Genomic DNA, 16,793 nt, shown 5'->3' on the forward strand with positions numbered 1-16,793 from the left:
TGTATTTCCTGCAGCCTTTGCTAACCTGGCGCCCTCCAGGTGTTTTGCAGTGTGGCTCCCAGCCAGCACGGCCATTGGGAGTTGCAGCCAAAACACCTGGAGGGCACCAGCTTGGCAAATGCTGCCTTAGGAGGTGTGTGCTTTCTGTCCTTGTTCTGAAAGGGGGCTTAGCTTAGCTGATGAAGGCTGAGGCCTAACCCTAGCCCCCCTTTAAGGGCACCCACAAACACTTGATTCCCCCTGCTTCCTGACAACTCCCACCCAACTCATCAGAAACGATACCACTGCTTTTGGGGTGGATGGTTGGAAAGAGGTGGGTGGGTGGAGTTAGCATAGTGGCTTTGACCCCCCCCCCCCAAAAAAAATAACCCACTTTTCGAGAGGAAACCTCTGTTCATGCTTTGTCTGAAGCATATGTAATGGGACTTTGCACGTCTGCTTTGCAGAGAGAGAGAAGCGTGAGCTCTACACAGATCTGTAATTACTGTATTTCCCCACAGATGCAGTTTGCAGATTCCCACTTCACACCTTCATAGGAAGTGTGAAAGAAAGCCTGGGTCATTTGTACTTCATCTGCTCCTGCTTATTGCTAACACCTGTAGTAGTCCTCAGTCTTATGGTAGCGGTTGTGTTCTTCATAGCGGATGTATCCCTGCCCATAATTAGTTCCCTGTCCTCGTCTATCAAATGGCTCTTATTCCTTTAAAAAACAAAACAAAAAACCTCTGTTTTTTCTTCCCTGAAATTTCCTCCAGAGCACGTATATGACACCACTTCTCCAGATCACTCCTCTTCTTCTGTGAAGCTGCTGGCTTAGCCCAGCTTCCTCCAACCTTCAACATACCCATTAGCCATTAGTCCTTGTCTCGTTTGGAAACTAAGCCTGGATGCAATGTAACCAAAATGAATGCATATTCTTCTGCTGTGAGCTGCCTCCATTTTCTTACCCTCCTTTTTGCCTCCTCTGTTGTCAAATTTTGGATTATAATCTTCTGAGCAGGGATCTGACTTTCATTTTGCAAAGCAAAGTGTTGCTTTGTAAATAATCACTGAATGCATGGGATGCTAATAGCACAGAGACAAGGGTGGTTGATGACAAATTGGCTGAGATAGTATTGCTGCTATAAGCATCCATTAACATTTGTGTCATTGAATATTATTTGTTCTGCAAGGGTGCTGAGAGGACCTCTTCTCCCTCCCGTGGCCTCCACAAACTTCAGATAACTGAGCACTGCACTGCACTGTACAGTTCCTGAATACAGTTTGTGCATTTTCTGAGCTTTGTTCCCTGCTATGTTCTGGCATGGCTTGACCACCCTTTGTTAGCATAGGTGGATAACAGAGTTTCTGTATTTTACATATGTAAGAATAATAAATTCTGTTAACACTTTCTGCAACCACTAAAAACAGCTATCTCACACGAGTCCTGCTCTCTCCTGCGTTCCTTCTAAGCATTTATAAATGAGAGATCACATGAAGGAGTGGGGCAAACCATTGTCCCTCTGGGTGGGGACAGTGAAGAGATCCACTCAGTTTTCTTTGTTTTGAAAGCTGTAGCAATTTAACATTTATGGGTTATGGAATAACGTTTGTATTCTTGTTGCACTTCTCTTGCAGGTAGAAGCAGAAGAGCACCAAGATGTGGTGGTCTATGACCAGAGCACACGGGATGCCAGTGGACTGGCGTCTGACAGTTTCCTCTCCATCCTCCTAGGCAAGCTGGACAGCTGCTTCCACAATGTCTCCATCCTCACAGGTAGGAATTAGTGAAAGGCCAAGGTTTTGCCGGATAAGTGTATGGGGAAGAAGCATTTCAGAGGACAAAAGGTGGTGGTAGAAATCCACAGACTACCCTGCCTTGCCATTTAGTGTTCTTTCCATGTGATTTATGCTGGACACAAGCCCCAGATGTGATGTTTGCTGTAACTAATAGATCTGCATCGGCAGACCAAGGGTGGGATAGCTGCATCCCCTCATCTCTTGTGTCACTCATGAATTTAACTGCACAGCTGCTAAGAAGGGAACTTTACCAAGGGGTTGGATGATGTGTCATGGCATCAAGATTGATGCTAGAGTGTGAGAGAGGAATCAATGGGAAGCCTTTATTGCAATACCTTTCTAGGTCTCGAGTACCTTGTGGCCTAAATAGCAACCTGTATTCCTGAAAGTGCTTTACTGCAGCCACGTCACAGGTTTGTTTTTGTTTTGTTTTTTTGGTAAACCCTCCTCTTTGTTTGAAGTGGGAATGGTAACATTATCTGAAGTGGAATGTGCATGCTGATATAAATTTTTTGGGGGAAAATTATGGTTTTTGAAATGTTAAGCATAGTGAAAGTTGCAGCGGTGATATGCTACTGCCTGGGTGGGGAGCTTGTGACCCTCTAAACGTTGCTGGACTATAAATCCCACCATTGGCCATGCTGGCTGAGGCCTTAAATGGCTCAGGAGCGCAATACCTCAAGGACCGCCTCTTTCCACATGAACCTACCCGGACCCTGAGATCATCTTCTGAGGCCCTCCTTTGTGTGCCCCCTCCTTGAGAGGTTCAGAGGGTGGCAACACGAGAACGAACCTTCTCTGCAGTGGCTCCGCATCTGTGGAATGCTCTCCCCAGGGAAATTCGCCTAGCACCTTTATTATACACCTTTAGGTGCTAGGCAAAAATGTTCCTTTTTAACCAGGCCTTTGGTTGATTCAATTTACAGCCTATGCCCTTTTAAAATGTGTTTTTTTGGGGGGGCGCTATTGGGTTGTTGTTTTTATTTTTATTAGGTATTTTGTGGTTTTATATCTTGATTTTATTCTGTGAACCGCCCTGAGACCCCCAGGTATAGGGTGGTATATAAATTCAATAAACATCAACAACAACAACAACATTATAATGGGAGTCAGTCCAACAACATCTGCAGGACCACAGTCTTCCCACTCCTATGCTATTAGATACCTTGACTGCCTTGAGCAGGGATTCAGCTAGGATTCAAGAACTTGTAGACCCATGGAAGGGCCTTTAAAGTCACCACTATGCCTGATGTCTGATGTGGGTGCCTGATGATGCCACTGAGCTTAAAGTATCAGACAGAGAAAATAGACCATGTTCCCTCAAGCACTCATATGATTGCACTTTCTGGGGTTTCTTTGCCATATACCTTTATTCCCAAATTCTAGTTGCCTTGCTTCACTCTATTAAGCTATTGTGTGTGAGCAAGATTCATAGTCTTCTCTTTTGCCCTCTTATATTGGACAAGAATTGGTGTTAAATATGGATATGTGTTGTGGACTCAGTTAGGGACTGTAAGGATACGGTTTGTTCCATATATTAAAATTATCTTGTGATTTTTATTCAGATGCTAATTGTTATGACCCTTTGGGGTTTTGTAAGACAGGAGTGCCTGGCGTGCTCTAGTCCATGGGGTCACGAAGAGCCAGACACGACCAAATGACTAAACAACAACAACAACAACAAATCTGTTCCTCTACGTAGAGATGTAACATATCAGGGAATATAAAATCCTAGGGAGAAAAATGTTTTTGGAGGTGAGAGGAATGGAAATTGAGGGAGGGGAATGGAAATTGAGGGAGGGGGGAAGAATGGAAATATACAGAATTTTTATCCAACCAAGCCTACGTTAGGAACATGAAATCCATTGTGTATGTTTAGGTAGCAGGAAAAAGTGTGGTGTTTGGCATATTTATAAAATGTGAAAGTATAAGTTCTTAATTTTAATTCAAGCAATAGTTAAAAATGTGCCTGAGGAATTGTCTGCCACAAAATGTTGCAATGGCCGTGATGTAAATAGCTTTACAGGGGTATAAGTCAAAGGCATAGAGTAGGGGTCAGCAACCTTTTTCAGCCATGGACCGGTCCACCATCCCTCAGACCATGTGGTGGGCTGCACTATATTTTGGAAAAAAAAATGAACAAATTCCTATGCCCCACAAATAACCCAGAGATGCATTTTAAAGAAAAGGACACATTCTACTCATGTAAAAGCACACTGATTCCTGGACTGTCTGCGGGCTGGATTGAGAAGGCCCATGGGCCACATCCAGCTCACGGGCCATAGGTTGCCTACCCCTGGCATAGAGAGTGTAGGCCCATCAATGGCTAGTCGTCATGGTGGCTAGATAGAACCTTGCATGTTCAGGTGTAGTGCACCTTTGAATATTGGGGAACAGCATTGGAAGAGACAGCTGCCTGATTTTGGCCATGGACTGGTTGAATAAATTGTTCTGAAGGAAGCAGGAATAACTATAGACACCTATTCCACTGTCCTGTGCCATTGACCATGGGGAAGTTCTGTATGTTATGCTGAGGGTGGGCAGGAGTAGGATTGCTGCATAGACGTTATCTTAAGACCAAGTTCCCCCAATGTCAGTTTCTACAAATCCCGTTCTGCCCAGTAGAGGGGAGTGTTGCACACCTGCAGGAATCAGCCTGAGCCAGTCTGTGGCAGCGAGCCCAGGCTTACTGAACATGAGCGCATTGTCATTGTCGTACCACTGCAAAGCTTCCTTCTTTCTGTGCCTTTCCTTCCTACCTGTGCCATAACTGCTGGCATGGATCTTGCACCTTGGCTCTTGTTTGGCGTCAGTTCCGTGAAACGAGTAACCATTACCAACAGAGTTTGTAGAACTGGACAGTCAGAGTAGAAAAGTAGGTAGGATTTCAGGGAGTCAACAAATCTTCCCCGCTAACCTTGTTAGTATTTACAGAGTGAATGAATGAGCAGGGCTCTTTTCCAGAACACTTTAAAAAAATAATCAATGGATTCATTCGGAAAGAGGAAAAGGAGGGTGGCGGCGGGGGTTCATTGCAATGAATCAGGGTCCCCAAGGGACTCTTATCCCAAACCACAACCCATATGGTAAAGTGGCTAAGTAAGCATGATATTCTAATTATAGCTTTCTACAGAGTGCGTACAGTTACAGTGCTAGCAAGCTCCAAAGGAAAGGCGTATGAATGAATGAAATCTTCCAAGTAGACAAAGAAAGGAAAAGGCAGATGAAGATTAAACCCGCTTATTCATTCCATAACTCTGGGAGCCAGATCTGTTGCTTATATTGTTACCTAGCACTCTGGGCCAAGCGACACATGGCATTTACTCCATAGCTTGCTTTTGAGTGCAACCCTTATTTTTTTCCCAAAAACTGCTATCGTCACACACACACACACACACACCACAATATGGGTTCAGATCCTAGCATAGGAGTTAGGGAGCTTTAATGCACGTAGCCCCATGCAGTGGTCCTAAACTGGATCAGGGACTCTCATGCCTGCAATTTGCATTGTGTGGGGGAGAGGGGGGAGAGCTTCCAATATCAAGAATAAAATTTTCACACACCCCCAGTGCAAATTGCAGAAGAAAAATTTGTGGTGGTCAGAATCCCTTTGAAAATAATAGGCAAAACATCTGTTCTCATGCCAAAAACAAACCAAAAAAACACACAGATAAGGAAATCAAGCAATCAACACCCTCCCAAACAGGAAACACTCACAGCAACTATCCAAAGAGGCCCTCCAATCTCAGTTTTGAAATCATTAAAATTTGGGAGGGGCAGGGAACCCTGGCAGATGCCAAAGGGGCTGTCTGAGAGTGCCACATGCCTCAATACCCAGGGTGTAGCAATAGACCACCCGAGTACAGTACTAAAGTCCTTTCTCTGTTCAGCTAACTTTTCCACATTTATGTCTGGCATTAAAGTCAAGCAAATTAGTTACAATATAGCACGTGAAATGTTTCTGTTTTAGCCCTTGCATTATAATGTGTTCTGCTACCGTAGATTGTACAGAGCAGCTGTTGATAATAGCTTTGTTTACAACTTTGCCAAACTTGTCCAGAAATGTCACTTGTAGTACCAGGTTTGTGCCATGATGGTTGTTTTTTGCGGAATGTTGCATTTATCTGGATGCCTTGAATGCATAACTGCTTTGAGTGGCGTACGTATTTTATGATGATGATGTCACAGGTGTGGAGAGGGGGGTAGAATTTCTTTAGATATGGGATCACAGGAATAAGCATGTGATGCAAGGAGAATCTCTTGGAAGAAATGTGAATAAAAATCTCAGAAATACAGTCAGGGTGTCTTTACTGCAGGATTTTAGCCCACTCCTAAGAGTATATTTGATCTCTGGAGAATAGTTCTTACCGTGAGCTTGCTGTATGCTATTGACAAGTTGAATAATCTTTTGTCCAACACCTATAAAATGGAGAATGCAAATGTCAGTGTCTTATCTGTGGATGCTGGAGTCCTTCTGGGCAGAGACTGTTGCTCAGCAACCAAACAGCATTTGGCATAGCAGAGCTCTGATGTTATATTGGCTAAAGATGCTTACTCTCGCTACAGTATATAGTCATAAAATAATCGCTAGCTTAGGAAGATAGTATCTGTAATGATGGCTTTAGAGTCTGCTGCCCATGCCCTGCACTGCTTTAGGTTTGATTGTTACAGAGCACAAGCAGTGGGGAGAGGAGGAAGGTGGTGATTCGGCCAAGTGTATTTGCTGTGCTCTGAACAATTTTCACATGACAGCAATTCCCCATGGAAGGAGAATGGATGTAGGCAAGGCAGGACTTGTGGGCGGCAGACCGTGTGCCACGGTTGCAAGGTCACTGTGGTATAAATCAAGGACAAGCAGCCCCTGCACAAATTACATAATTCTGGGTCTTCCGTGAGCTTGTTTAAGGTGTGGGGCTGTGCCAAGCACACCCAGAGTATTTGTAATTTACCATGAACTCCCAGAAATCCCTTCTGCTTTCCTGGGGGGTAGAGTCTGTAAAACAGCTCACTGGTCATACATTTCAGTACAGTATCTCCTAGGCACAACTGCAAATAAAGAGCAGCCTTTTTACCCTGGAGTCTTGCTGCCCAAGATGTAGCTGTTTATTTCCAATCAGTATGTGAACTTCAGCCTCTCTCGTGTCCCTGCAGTCCCTGACCATGTTTGCCTTTCCTCTCTGCCCGTTCTCACTCCCAGTATGTATAGGAACACATATATAGTGTCTGTCCAGTTCAGTTTTGTCTACACTGACCAACCAAATCATGGCTTAGCACAAACACATGGGATCCTGAAGAGTGTAGCCGGAGCATTCTTCCCCCCTGTACCGTTTGACTTAGTTTGTTGTCCAAACCACAAGCTGTAACCTAGGTTTGTTCTTGGGTTTGCATCTCGTGGTTTGTCTGGATGAGACAAACTGAGCCCAGATTTACCGTATTTTTCGCTCCATAGGACGCACCGGACCATAGGGCGCACCTCATTTTTAGAGGAGGAAACAAGAATTTTTTTTTTCTGGTTTTCCTCCTCTAAAAGCCCTGGTTTTTTTTTTGTTTTTTTGAGGATCAGCTAAAAGTTTTGCAGCTTTTTTTGCAAAGGGAAAAGCCCTGGGTTGTTGTTGTTTTGTTTTTTTTTGAGGATCAGCTGAAGGTTTTGCAGCTTTTTTTGCAAAGGGGGAAAAGCAAAGAGGAAAAGCCCCATTTTTATGGGGTTTAACTCACATTTCTGCAGCTGCTAAAGGAAAGGGAGCCATTTCTACTGTTTCCAGACAGATAATCTAATCAGCCAGTCACATGTCCTGGGGAAACAAACAGCCTCCCTCTGCAGCACATTCAACAATGGAGGGCGGGGCTGAAAGGGAGCCGGGACTCTTATCTCTCTCCCGATCTCTTGCTGATCAGCTGCTGAGCAGGGTCCTTTCAACACTCCCTTTTCTCTTTGTAAAATAAAAAACACAATCTGCTTTTGGCCCCTGGGCAATTCAGCTCCAGGGACCACCATTCACTCCATAAGACGCACAGGTATTTCTCCTTACTTTTCAGGAGGAAAAAAGTGCGTCTTATGGAGCGAAAAATACGGTAGATGACTCACTAGCCCAAATCATGAGGGAGGAGCGCAGTGGCCAGGATCTCTCTGGGAGCTTGTGGGTTCACGTTAAGCCATGGTTTGGCTTAGTTTAATGTGCAAACCAACTCGCTATCACAGTCCCCCTGTAGGTGTGGACAGGCAGGAAGCCTGCAGGATCATTTAATTTTTACTCAACCAGAGTAAGCTGGAAAATAGTGGCTCAAGGGAACAGAGACAGATGCAAAATAATGGCTTGGGGATAAATCCTGTTACTTGCATATAAAATTAGCTCACCTACATCTGAGTTATTACTGAGACAGGAGTCTAACAACCCAGTTTATCAGCAGAAGAAATGCAGTTTTGCTATTAACACTGTTGAATATTTGAGAGTCAGAAACCTTTGACAATCTAACTGAAAATATACCAGGAGATCCTGATCTACTTCCATCCACCTGACCCCAGTGTAAGGGATTGGATGTTGGGCTTGGATTTGGGATTAATAGGTTCAAATACCCCATTATGCTCAATGCCTAATCAAGTACATGGCAGAATTATGAGGATAAAATGAACTGCCTTGAGCTCCTTAGAGGATGAGCATGATAAAAAAAACCTCATTTTAAAACTAAAAAATCATTATAAGTTTCTTGTAAATGTTCTCTCAGTGTTCTCCAATACAATCAGTTGTGTATTTAGCAGAACTTTTGGCATTGAAGAAAAAGTGGCTTATCAGACTCCATATATGTTTCTGTTTTACATTCACATATCCTAACTCGGACATATACTCAGTTTCTCAGGCGTGTGCATGCACACACACCCCATTCCACTCAGGGAGGGGAGTGAGCCCGTTCCCAGAAGTTGCTGGTAATTTCCTTCCTGAGGTTTTGGCAAAGATTCTTATGTGTGTTTTTCGCTGTGGCGTCATGAACTGCATGCCCTGGAGCCCGCCAATTCACTAATGTCAAACACAGACCACTAATGTGCTGGGTGGAGGAGAGGAACTGAAATGTAGAACACTGGGTCACGGCTGCTGAGTTTTATGTGGAAAGCATGACTCAAAATAAGAAAAATGCTGCTGAAAACTTAAAAGAGGAAGGCAGAGCAGATTTCTAACATGCACACACACACACAAAATTTCCTCTTTGGTCTAATGTACAGCCTATTAATTTAGACTAAATGGTTCAATGCCTGGGTGGTCTGAAGCCTACTTTGGTGTCAATTTCCGAAGGTATACCTGCCCAAACATGCAGACATCTATTTTAAGATAGAACATTGTAACATGCATCCATGACTACCAGGGAAGGTTCACATTCTTCATATTTGTTTCTTTATAGAAGCTTTCCTTTGCAAATGTATTGTTCTACTGTGGTCCTGTTTTCTAGCATTTTTTGTTTCAAGAGTGTGAGCATGTCTTATGTTGAGAAGTGGCTATAAGGGGAATATTTCATGGATTCTGTTGAAACTGTAATGGATTCACTTATTAAAATTTCAATTGAACAGCCATTATATGCTACAATTGGCACACATAGGAGTAATCCATAACCTCCTCCAGGTGTTTTCCCCTTATGTAATCAAGGTTCCAGATGACATGCATTTGGCAGGCTTGCTGGTTGCAGATATTTTCCTGGTGAATGGGTGTTGTCCCAGTGCAAGGATGTGTGGTCTGTTGGTGTGGCCCTGTTCTCCCTCTGAAGGAATTTAATCACATGAGCAGGAACACAGGAAGGGGGCTTATTTCTCTGGTATGAGAAATGTGGGAGGATTGTAGCAACCTTCACAATGAGGGAAGTTACACCCAGTACCTGCCCTTACTGGACTTACACCCAAGTAATCATGCATAGGATTGTTCTGAAAGCACCCACAATTAATTCCTACCAAGCTCAGCGGGACTTATAGGAAACCTGTTTAGTATTAGACAGCTTGTCTGCCATGTAGTACCAATAATGTCAATATTGTGTATTCATGGCTACATCAGTTATTGAACCAAGATGATGATGATGATGATCATCATCATCATCTCAGAACTGTAACCAGATATATATTTTTTTGTACTCTTGGTATGGGTGCCCCCATGATGAATGCATGTGGAGACAATTGGATATGAAGGCAGCATGCATGCATTTTTCAGGCGTGCTGTTTCCATACATGTCAGGAGAGACCCAGTTTGTGTGCCTGACCATTGCTCACCTATATTTTAAAGAGGGTCATAGCATGCATTGGTGGGTGCTTCCTTCATACTGGATGGGCTGAACCTGTGCTTGGTACTTTTATTGGGCAGTCATATCTCAGTAGAAAGAGGAGGAAGAGGCCTTCAAGAATCTTTGTGCTAGCACTTATTCCAGGGCACAAAAAAATGAAAGAAAACATCTGAGCCAAAATGGTGTTTTAAAAATCTTCTAGGTAACTTTTTAAATTTAAAAATATCGTTAATCAGATGAATATGTGCAAATGTGATTATGTTTTCATAGGCAAGAAGCAATATCCAAAGCCCAGATGGTTAAGCCCATAGTTAAAGATCTGTTTCAGATAGACTAGTCTTCATACCTATATAGAAAACCAGCAGAAAGGCTGCTGGTAAGCAGCAGTATCCTCTTTTACCCTTGATATCTTGTGGTAAGGATACACAGCACTCCCACTGGCCTCAGAAACCCCATTTGGAATTTCCCTGCCGCTGACAGCAATTAAAATCTATTGGCTTATGCAACCGGGTGAGCTTGCTGCACTGCTGCAGTGAGAATTCCCCACTTGTAGCAAGAGTTCAATCACTGCTACAGCTCCGCAGTCAGGAGGGCTAGGACTCCAGGCTGTCTTACCCTTGATGGTGTTGCTTGCTTGCTAGGATGCCTTGGGCACACACACACACCTGCTGTATGGCTCTGCTTTGCTGTCTTTCATAATGCTTTTTTATCATACCTCTGCATGTAGCGACTTGGTGCCAATGTTACCTGCAGGGAATTCAGCAGCTCATAGTGCCAGAAGATTGACAATGGGGTAGCTCCCAGCAAGCAGGAGTAGGTGAGAGGGTGGGAGATGGGAAGGAGGAGGAGATTAAATTTTGCTAGTTCTTCTTCTTCATTTCTCAGGCAGTAGGTAGGTTGCCAATACTGCTTTGCAAGTATGCGTAAAGAGCCCTGCCTGCTGCCCACCCTTTGCAGGAGGAGCAAGCCTGTTGATTTAGATGGATTTCCTGACGTCACAAGAAGCGGTGAAAAAGTGAATGGAGCCAACATTTTTCCTGCATTACGTACCCCCCTCCCTCCCAGCGCTGCTATTCCTGCAGGAGCCTGACTGTTCTTTAACCTCTGCTGATTCCAGAGCAACATCTGCAGCCCCTCCCTCAACACCTCTGCGCTTTTATTATAATTGGCTTATCAAGCATGTTGCCCTGAAAGTCCTCTTAAGTTCATGCTGTCAGCAAAGATGGTGTTGGGCTGGAGGAGGCAAGGGAGTCCTCACCAGCCTCTTTCCCCTTTTATGTTTGGTTACAGGAGTGGTGAAGAGTTGGCATGTGCCGGACCCAAGTGCTGACACCGCAGCTGCCTTTGGTGCTTCTGTGCAGCTCGGCAGGGGCCATCTACTCCGCTCTAGAGAGAGGACCAGGCGTGCATTGTTTGATTGCTAATAGGAATGGGAGAGACAGATTTCCTGGGGAGGGTGGAGCAGAGCTAGTCAAGAATAGGATCGTGCTTCAGCATCAATGGCACAAATCACAACTTACGTCACTGGTGCTTGAAACAGTTTATGGAATTGGTTATTTAAAGTCTGAGTCAAGTAGCTCTTTTGAGACAGTTGGCAGCAGTGTTTTCCCTTGCTTCCTCCTCTAACAAAAAAATGGGTGCTGTGAGCCAGGGTGCACTGTGATGAGTGCCAGTACCATGGGCGTAGCCAGGATTTGGGTAGGAGCAGAACCTCAGGTTTGTATTGATTTAGGGGGGCAGCTGCCCCCCCCCGGCTACACCCATAGCCAGCACATTTACATAGCCACACTAGTAGAACCATTAGCATTATCATGTCACACTAGCTTGGAAGATGCTCCAAATAGTGTGTGTGCAGTTGTCCACAGTACCTGTGGCTCTGTTAGTACCCGACCCTAATGATAAATAAAACTAACAACACATGTATCTCTGTAGGACTTGTACTTCCTCACAGTTGGCCAGTGCTAAGTCAGATGTATTTATTTCAGGTGGAGGCCCAGAAGACCTGTTATGTAAAAACAAACAAACAAACAAACAAACAAACCCTAATTTCCAACTAGAGGCCTCTTTCTGTGTTATCCTGAAGCAAGCAAACCAGATCCTGAGCTTTGCCCTGAATATACAAGACAAGGTTGTGGGCGCTGAATCTCTCTGATGCTAGCAGAGGGGAAGTTATAGATTGGGCCTGGCTTGGTGGAGACCAAAGGACTTGCTGAAAGTATGACTCTACTCCCAGTTTCCCATAGCTCTGAAGTAGCTCTTGCTTGAAAATTAGGGAGCATTAGGTGGTGGTAGCCTACTTAGGACAAAAATGCACAAATCCTGCCTGGTTCTGCACCACAGGATTGATGGTGTGGTCCTGATGGTTGGCTTTTCAAGTGCAGCATCCTTTATGCTTCCATAGATGCAGCCTGGGAGTGTGGAATAGCCACATCTTTCTCATCGGAGGGCACACTGCAGGCACATGAGGAGTAACCTAGGGCAATTCATGTGAGAAGCCTAAGGCAGGCACCCCCAAACGTGGCCCTCCAGCTGTTTTGGGACTACAATTCCCATCATCCCTGACAACTGGTCCTGTTAGCTAGGGATGATGGGAGTTGTAGTCCCAAAACAGCTGGAGGGACCGAGTTTGGGGATGCCTGGCCTAAGGCAATTCATGAGCGAAGTGGATGTGTGTACAGCTTAGAAAAATAAAACAGTTAGCACTAAGAGTTGCATGGAATTAGACTTTGAATTAAAATAAAACAGAGGGCTAAATTCAGCCTGCATTTGAGCGCAGGATGAATAGTAGCAGTTCACAACAGTTCAAGACATAGGTTATAGAGAATTCAATATTCTGCAACTGAATGAGCTACTTCTGAAGCTCCGACTGAGTCCCCCCACAACCACACTCTTGGTCATCAAGCTGTGCTAAAGCCTCTTGTACCTTTTCTCAAGCTAGTAGCTTTTCATCTGGCCCTGGTGTACATGTGAGCTCATCAGCCATCTTCTTCCCCACTCTAGAGCTTGTACCAGTTCTGTGAAGAATGTTTAGATTTTTCCATCCCTCTTTTTTTCTAAATTTAGAGCACCCATTTAACACTCATGATTTGGAAAGAATGTGGCATGGTAATAATTGATGAGTGATCTCTCCATCCCCCAGCTCTTCAGCAAACACATTGCCTTTGACAGGTCTGGCCATACTCCCAGACCACTTGCAAACCTGCAGTGCTATGGAGAGCCTGTGTCTTTCAGAGGCATATCATACATGCCCATTTCTCCTCCACTCCTATTTCCCTAAACTCGGTAGATCCATTTATTTTCTTTACCTCCTGTGGGATATATACCCTGTATGTCAGGAAGGGTTGAAAGCACATTAGCAGCTGTGAATAAATACTTCTATATTCACCTGACAAGTCAGGAGCCAATATTTGTGTCGGCCCATTTAATCCCCCCCCCATTTGTTTATGTGGGGTTGTTTAATGGTGCATGGTAAATGAAGCAAAACAGGGCCCCAATACTTACAAGTACGTGCAAAGGAAATGGTCAAACCAGTAGCATAGAAGTATATAGTTTATTTGAACTTCCTAAATGGGCTTATAGATGTCCTTCTCTGGAGTCTATTAAAAACGGTAAGTATCATAGGGGTAAGATGTAAAAGTTTAGTAATGGGTTAGAAATTGGCTAAGCACTAAAAAGGAAAACAGAAGAGAAGGATCTGTAATTCTCATACAGCTTTCAAAAGATGTACTAATTGTTGATCACATGGCAGCACATAAAGATAACAGAACAACTTTCCACTGCATCAAACTATACTGTTTGAGATGTTCTTTAAAAACAAACAAACAAAAACAGCTTTTTCAAAACCGTTCACTTTTCAGGTACTTGGAAAGTTATTTTTTTAAAAAAAGTTTAGCACTGTGAAACAGTCCATTGCTGCTGTATACATGATAACTGAAGATCTAAGCTTTTATCTTACCTTGGGTTAGCAGTAAGTAGAATGTGACAGTGAAAGAGGTATAGACACGGGTTTGGGTTTGTTTGTTTTTTAAACTGCAACTTTTTAATTAAATCTTAGTAAAGCTGTCAACACAAACTTGATAAACTGTTATTTCAACTGGCAGAGTCATTGTGTTGACATGAGATGTTGGTGTTGCTTTTTCATGCACTGCTTAATTGGCTAACTTGTATGTCCAGCTTTTGATCTTCCTTGCAGCCATGCTGCTTCAGGGCAGTGGTACATGTTGTGCATCAGTCTTAATGGTTAAGATACTTTCAAGGCAAGTGCAGGCTATGATTGAGGAGGTGGCACTCAGTACCCCATTAATGCTGGAGAGCATTGTGTTGCAAGTCCAAATATGGTGGCTGAGTGACTGTGCAGAAAGGGAGAGTTTTGAAACTTGGCATCCTAATTTAATTCCATCTTGATTTAATATGCCGCCAATCCATGTTCTCTGCACTGAATTCCATTCTAGCTAATGTTTGGTGGCAGTTTATATCATGCCTTTAGATATGGTTTGTTAAGGGATTTGGCATTTCCAGTTCGCTACGTTTTCCACAGGAAACTACAGGAACACGGACTAGGACTTTGAAAACATGTAAATACTGTACTTGGGAGCCACAAGGCATTATTGGAATTTTTACAGAAGAAAGCTTCTGGGCTTAGTTTGGATTTGTCTAATAAATCAGTTTCCAGCAAAAATAGTGAAGCACGTTTTGCATAGTGAAATAGTGAACGTTCCCTATGGCATAAGCTTTTGTGAACAAGATCCCACTTCATCGAATGCATGATAATAGATATAAGTTCAGGGGGTTGTTAGATATGGCCATTAAGGTATCAGTTAAGTTTTCTAAAGGAATTATCCTTTCTGCATCCATGTTTCACACTTTCGTTAACTCTCAGGACAGGAGTAGTTCATCATTGTCATGACTACTTACCGGTACTGTACTGAGATAGAAACAGTAGTTTGTGCATACCGGTAAATGGTGGGGAAGAGAATGGGAATATGTTTTTGGGTTGGCCCAGAAGCTGAGGTTGCAGCTGCTGTCTGCTTAGGTGGCAGCCTCCTTCAAAGCTTGTTAACAGCAGGTGTTAATGAAGTGCTAATGAAGCAGTTTGCCAGAAGCAAACCAAAGGCCTCACTAGCCTCTTCATCTCAACAGGAACCTCAATGGTCCCCTAGTACAAACTGGTTTATTAGATGGAGTCAAATAACCTGTAACAGATGCAGCCTTTACTTTTGGAAAGTGGGTTAGCAACACATTGATCATTTGTAGTTGCCTAGCGACTGTTAAACACACACACACACCCCAATGGAATACTGTCTGAACGCAAGCGGTACTGATACTTGTGCAATTCTATTTTCTAGTGAAATTCCAATAGAGATTCTTCCAAGGGATGTTCTTCAATATCACTGAGCATCCACAGAGAATCATAGTTGGTGGTAATGGCTTTCAGTTTAATACTGAAAGTTCAGGTGATTGCTTCCACATTGGGCATGTACTGTGTTGTTGCTATGCTTTGTTTACCCACTTTTTATGGGGCACCTACATGATCTCGTGTACAAAAATCCCCCTCTTAGTCCTGTTCAGCTTTGTCCCCCCCCCCACCAAGTTCAGAAAATCTGGTTGGTTTTTTTTAGAGCTATGACATAGCATCACAATTTCCCCTTATGTACGCAGCATATCATGCTCCTATGCTGTTCAGTTGTGGTGTATCTTTCTGCTCGTGGGTGTGTGGCAGTCACCTGGGGATCATGATTAGGAATTATGTAATATGAATCACGTCATTACTGGGCCTGATTTCATGAAGCATAAGTTTCTGATAATCTAAGTTGCAGCTTGCTGTGGCCAGATGCTGCGTCCCATTTGCCAGCATTCCTCTGAACTTAGATAGCATCTTGCTCTTACCATAAGAGGGGAAATTGCCTGATCAATCTCAGGAGTTGGTAAACAATTTGGTTTTAGGGTTAGGATTTTAGATCTTACCTTTCTGCTGTCTCCTGTTTATTAGTTCCTGTCTCTATCCATTTGTTACATGCTTTGATGTTCTTTGATGTTTGGGAATGTGTGGGAAGTTTCTTGGGTCTCTCATGAAAGTCTTTGTTTACCTGAGCCTACCACGTGAAGACTCCTTGAGGTGTGTTGTATGAATCTGATTGGCTGGATTTGAATTCTGTACGTTCTCCCTTTGTTTTAATAAAAGAGCCTGGGTCGAGGGAGGAGAAGAGAACTTTTCCCTCTCTCACTCTGTCTCAGAGCCTTACTGGTCAAGAGCTCAGTCTCTCTGTCTTTCCCCCCCTAAATCTCCTCCTCACTTGCACACATGCAAACCCCACATAGTGGTGATTTTCTCAGAGTCCAGTTTTCCATGTTGCATTCGGAACACGACATGGGTGGGTGCCATTCAGCCAGATATTTGGCATCTGTGATGGGGATTAATGTGGACCTAGCAGCATTAGTCACAGTGGCATGGAGGTATGGCCTTTGGTCCATTGAAGCAGAGACAGAAAGTCTTCCAGAGCATACCCATATCTGTTCACAGTCAAACAACAGATTATCTTTGTCTTGAACAAGGACGTGTAAGTAAAATGTTTCATTGCTGCACACCACCCTGATATTGCAGTATATAAATGGTGGCATATAATTACTTTTAAATGAAACTAAAGGTGAAATGGGTAGTACTAATTTTTGAGCAAAGCACAGCTGCCTGCCCAGCAACTTGGAAGAAGAACCAATTCTCAGCTCTGTACAGAGAATTATGATTTTAGTGTTTTCCCCTG

General features: G+C 43.6%; 1 protein-coding gene across 1 annotated transcript in view; it reads left to right on the forward strand.

Annotated features, from left to right (window-relative positions):
* The window catches only part of DUSP8 (dual specificity phosphatase 8), a 76,558-nt gene that overhangs the window by 32,827 nt on the left and 26,938 nt on the right, over window positions 1-16,793 (forward strand). Inside the window, exon 3 of the mRNA XM_033155110.1 lies at window positions 1,618-1,756. Within this exon, the coding sequence (XP_033011001.1) occupies window positions 1,618-1,756 (139 nt within the window). The remainder of the gene's footprint in view (window positions 1-1,617; window positions 1,757-16,793) is intronic.

Source organism: Lacerta agilis, chromosome 1 (genome assembly GCF_009819535.1).
Source record: "Lacerta agilis isolate rLacAgi1 chromosome 1, rLacAgi1.pri, whole genome shotgun sequence".
Lineage (NCBI taxonomy): Eukaryota > Metazoa > Chordata > Lepidosauria > Squamata > Lacertidae > Lacerta > Lacerta agilis.